This window comes from Triticum urartu, chromosome 1A, assembly GCF_056163025.1.
Source record: "Triticum urartu cultivar PI428250 chromosome 1A, HENAU_Tu73, whole genome shotgun sequence".
NCBI lineage: Eukaryota > Viridiplantae > Streptophyta > Magnoliopsida > Poales > Poaceae > Triticum > Triticum urartu.
In genome coordinates this window covers 272,809,893-272,814,555 of record NC_141873.1, presented here as the reverse complement: position 1 = coordinate 272,814,555, position 4,663 = coordinate 272,809,893, and the positions used below count along the sequence as shown (strand labels likewise).

At 54.9% G+C, this 4,663-nt stretch overlaps 1 protein-coding gene across 1 annotated transcript; it reads left to right on the top strand.

Annotated features, from left to right (window-relative positions):
- The first annotated feature begins 938 nt into the window (after positions 1-938).
- On the top strand, positions 939-4,298 carry LOC125556361 (3-ketoacyl-CoA synthase 12). The gene is made up of 2 exons (XM_048719117.2): positions 939-1,772; positions 3,082-4,298. Exons 1-2 carry the CDS (start codon positions 1,201-1,203, stop codon positions 3,899-3,901), a joined length of 1,392 nt encoding a protein of 463 aa, XP_048575074.1. The 5' UTR covers positions 939-1,200; the 3' UTR covers positions 3,902-4,298.
- The last annotated feature ends 365 nt before the right edge of the window (positions 4,299-4,663 follow it).

The window sequence follows — 4,663 nt, the reverse complement described above, 5'->3', positions numbered from 1 at the left end:
GTTAGTTCCATTCAAATCATACAAGTTAGAGTCCAAAACAAGAGCAAAAGTGTTTGGAAAAGTAGATACGACGGAGACGTATCAGCCGCGGCCACGACGGCTTTGACGAGCCCGTGCTGGCTAGGGTTTAACCCTAGGTAGATCAGGGCCTCACTCGTTGCCGCCGCGACTCAGGCGTTGGTTTCCTCCTGCTGTGCGGCGGCGGTGAGGGCGGTGACTGCCGCAACTTCGTCCCTTGCGTCTGCCGCGTGCCTCCGGCCCTTCCGCTTGGCCGACTTGACTGCCCACTCCTTGGGCGTCAGCTGCTTCTTCTTGGGCGGCGCGGCGGTCTTGCGGAGGCGCGGGGCTTGCCATTGTCGGAGGGGGCGGAGGCGATGCTGGACGAGGCGAAGGAGGCGAGGCCGGCGGCGGCATCAAGGGCGTCGTCCATGGCGAGCGGCTAGGAGCGCGAGCAGGCGGGAGGAAGGGAAATGGTGGACGATTTGCCACCGACTGGCGGGCCACGGGGAATAGTTCGCGCGCGGGGCGCACGTCTGTCTCGTGTTTGTGCCGACGCAACTCAGGCTCAAAATTGGGCCGGGAACGGGTCGGCAGGCGGACGAAAATCAGACGCGCGTCCGTTTGAGTCGGCTCGTTGGGCCGACTTTTCTGTCGTCACGACGCAAACAGACATACCGCAGACGAAATGGGTCGACCCGTTGGAGTTGCTCTTAAAGGCTCATGCTCCGTTTTATATATAAATCAATGGAAATCATACCCTGAAACACAGTGGAGCTACAATTCCTCTGAATCGCCATAATTGGAAAAGCACGCCACGTTGCCCTGCTTAAACACCATTTGTCGAACGCAGGTGAAGATAAAAAACGAAGAAAAATATAAGCAGGAAATGTGAAGAAGCTTCTCATGAGCCCCCTCTCTCTATAAAACCTCCGCTCCTCCTTCCACTTCCTCAAAACCTTTCCATTAATCTCCCATCCACACCTACCCGGCAACCCCACTCCACACTATCTATAGCATGTTACTCCATTAGAGGAGGAGGTCCATAGGTCTAAGCTCGCCGGCTCTCCCAGCTCTGGCCTCCATCTCCATGAGCGGGAACCACGCACATTGTGCATTGGTAACTCCGTCGCCATACATCTAGGTTGGCTAGCTAGCAATCCCGGCCCGCCTCGGTCGATAGATCTCTCCTCGCTGGTAAACATGGAGCTGGCGACGATGGTGACGCTGACGCTGCTGGCCCTCTCGGCGGCGGCGCTGGTGCGGCTGCTGGTGGAGCGGTCCCGGCGGCGGCGGTGCTATCTGGTTGACTACGTGTGCTACAAGGGGACGGACGACCGCAAGCTCCCCACGGATCTGTGCGGCGAGATCATCCAACGGAACAAGCTGCTGGGGCTGGAGGAGTACAAGTTCCTGCTCAAGGTCATCGTCAACTCCGGCATCGGCGAGGAGACGTACGGCCCGCGCAACATCATCGCGGGGGGCGACGCGAGCCCCGACCGCGTCGCCGAGGGCATGGAGGAGATGGACGAGACGTTCCACTCCGTGCTCGACGAGCTGTTCGCCAGGTCAGCCGCGCCGGGCGGGCTGGGCCTGCGCCCCGCCGACGTGGACCTGCTCGTCGTGAACGTGTCCATGTTCTCCCCGGCGCCGTCCCTGTCGGCGAGGGTGGTGCGCCGCTACGGCCTCCGGGAGGACGTGAAGGTGTTCAACCTCACCGGCATGGGCTGTAGCGCCACCCTCATCGCCCTCGACCTCGCCAACAACTTCTTCAGGTGCCCTTGTTTTCTCCCCGCATCTCCAACCAGCATTATCTTCTCTGTTGCGCAACTAATACAACGGCTAGTGTCCAATAATTCAACGGCCTGGATTCAACCAGCACTAACAACTGATTGTTTTTTACGCTCGGCTCTCGCTCGATCCGGGTCCAAGCGTAGTGGTACGACAAGCGTGCAGTCGGTGAGAGTTTGAGACGCCCGAATAGCGCATTGCATTGGCAGGCAAAAGCCTAAAGTTGGGCCGCAGTGGCCCCTAGCAATTTATTTGCTGTGCATCCGTCCGGTGAGCTATTCTGATCCTGATCAGACCATTTATCTTCTCTACTGTAGAGTAGTCGATTACAGCTTGCTGCTGAGCTGAGCTAGATGGCACTAGGTAGATGATCTTTCTCGTACCATGTCCATTGTCACCCGGGAGAAGAAAAACCTCACTGTGAAATGTATATGGCCGTCACGTGCCCAGGACAAGGACTCCCATTAAAGATGTATACATATTTTTCCCACCCGTGAACTTTGAAACCCAAGAAAGTAGACACAACCGCAGTACAGTACACTTTTTTTAGGGAGCAGTACAGTACACTTTGCAGTACACCGAGCGGTACCTTGCTATTTTTAACAGCAATAAGAAGAACCATAAATTCCAACTCAAAAAAAAAGACCATAAATTCAGTGCCCACTCACCTGCCTCCCAAGACGAGCGGATCCATCTTACCCTGTAGTCCCATATGACCATCCTATCCACCATGTGATGCTAGATCAAATCATGTGATGAAGGGCCAAGATCGACGCAGAATAAATGTTAGTAACAGCGAGATGGTGAAGTTACCTGTCCCTGCCTGCATCGTGCAGTGTAGGCACCAGCTCTGCATGTTAGCCAACTGCCCTACCACTATTAGTAGTAGTACAGTACTGTGTAGTTTGTCCTGCATCGCTTCAATGCCGGCTCGCCAAGTTTGGTTCGCTTTTAGTAGCTGCAGTGCAGCAGCAGTAGCAGATGGGTGCAGGGAGACGGTGCGTGAATATGTTGACGTGGACGGTGGACGGACGAACCTCCTCTCCTCTGCCTCTTCTCTGCCTCTTGCGCCATAGCGAAGTGAAGAGCAGAGAGTAATGGCGTCCGGCATGGCAGACTGCGGCTCCGGCCATCTGCGTCCATGCCAAATTGCCAGTGTACTGTTCCATTGGCCTCAAGAATTTGAGACGGAAATGTTTCTTGTTTTTCGCTCTGCGAATCTGTAGTACTTTCTAGTCTAGGGGTAAAAATTGATCCGTGTTTACAATGTGCATGGTAAAAATTGATCCGCAGAACGCACGCGAACAAGGTGGCGCTGGTGATGACGTCGGAGTCGATCGCGCCCAACTGGTACCCGGGGAACAGGCGCTCCTTCATGCTGGGGAACTGCCTCTTCCGCTCCGGCGGCTGCGCCTACTTCCTCACCAACTCGCCGCGGCTGCGCCCCCACGCCAAGCTGCGCCTCCGCCACGTCGTGCGCACGCACACGGGCGCCTCCGACGAGGCCTACAACTGCGCGCTCCAGATGGAGGACGACGCCGGCCGCCCCGGCTTCCACCTCGGCAAGGAGCTCCCCCGTGCCGCCGTGCACGCCTTCGTCAAGAACCTCCGCGTGCTGTCGCCCCGCGTGCTCCCGCTCCCGGAGCTCCTCCGCCTCGCCTACGCCACGCTCTCGGCGCGCTTCCTCACGCGCACCAACAAGAAGAAGCCCTCCTCCGCGCTCACCATCCGGATGAAGGCCGGGGTGGACCACTTCTGCGTGCACACCGGCGGCGCCGCCGTCATCGACGGCGTCGGCAAGGGGCTCACCCTCACGGAGCACGACATCGAGCCGTCGCGCATGACGCTGCACCGCTTCGGCAACACCTCGGCCAGCAGCGTCTGGTACGTGCTCTCCTACATGGAGGCCAAGAAGCGGCTCAACAAGGGCGACCGCGTGCTCATGCTCACCTTCGGCGCCGGGTTCAAGTGCAACAGCTGCGTCTGGACGGTGGAGAGGCCCGGCACCGACGCCGGCGTGTGGGCGGACTGCATCCACGAGTACCCGCCCAAGGAGATCAGGAACCCATTCATGGAGAAGTACGGCTTCGTCAAGGACATGAGCGCCTTGTGATCTGGCCCAGCAACTTCACGTACATGATCGTCACTTAATTTCTACGTATACTCGGTTGATTATTAAGATGAAATAGTACATGAAGGACAAGACGAGGAACAAATAGTGTTAAGCTAAGGATTCATTTGCAGGTATACATCTATAGCTTATGATTCTTTTTTATGGTGGCCGTGATGGAGGAGCGGCGCATTATTGTACACTTCTGTGGGCCGCGGGGGATGTGTTGTTTTGTATTTTATTAAAGTTTTCGGTGTCCATGTTAGTTTTTTTTCTGAAGAATTGGTTGTGTTGTTTTGTCCGTGTCGATGGATCTGAGTGTCCGGTTAATTAATCAATGGAATTTTTTTGTAACGATGTTTTTTCAATGAAGGTCATACCATATACCGGTACTCAATCATGATTGGTGGTATATTGGTCTTGCGGATATACCTTGCCTTTCATTTTCTTCTTTTTGTTGTTGCCAACCGACACAATGATATACAAGTAAGGGCATCCCCAACAGCAACCCGTAAATTTTCTCCCGCATCTGTTTACGGACAAAGGGACCAGTCCGCGGATATGGATGAGGGAGTCCGCCATCCAACGTTGTTTGCATACATCCGGACAACAATTTAAACTAATCGGACGAAATTCATCTAAATCGGACGGATTTCATTGTAAGTTAGAACATAATTTACATAAAAGATCGATATTTCGACTGTTTAACAAAATAAAAACAAAATAAAACATAAACCCTATACCGGATGACCATATCGTATGCGT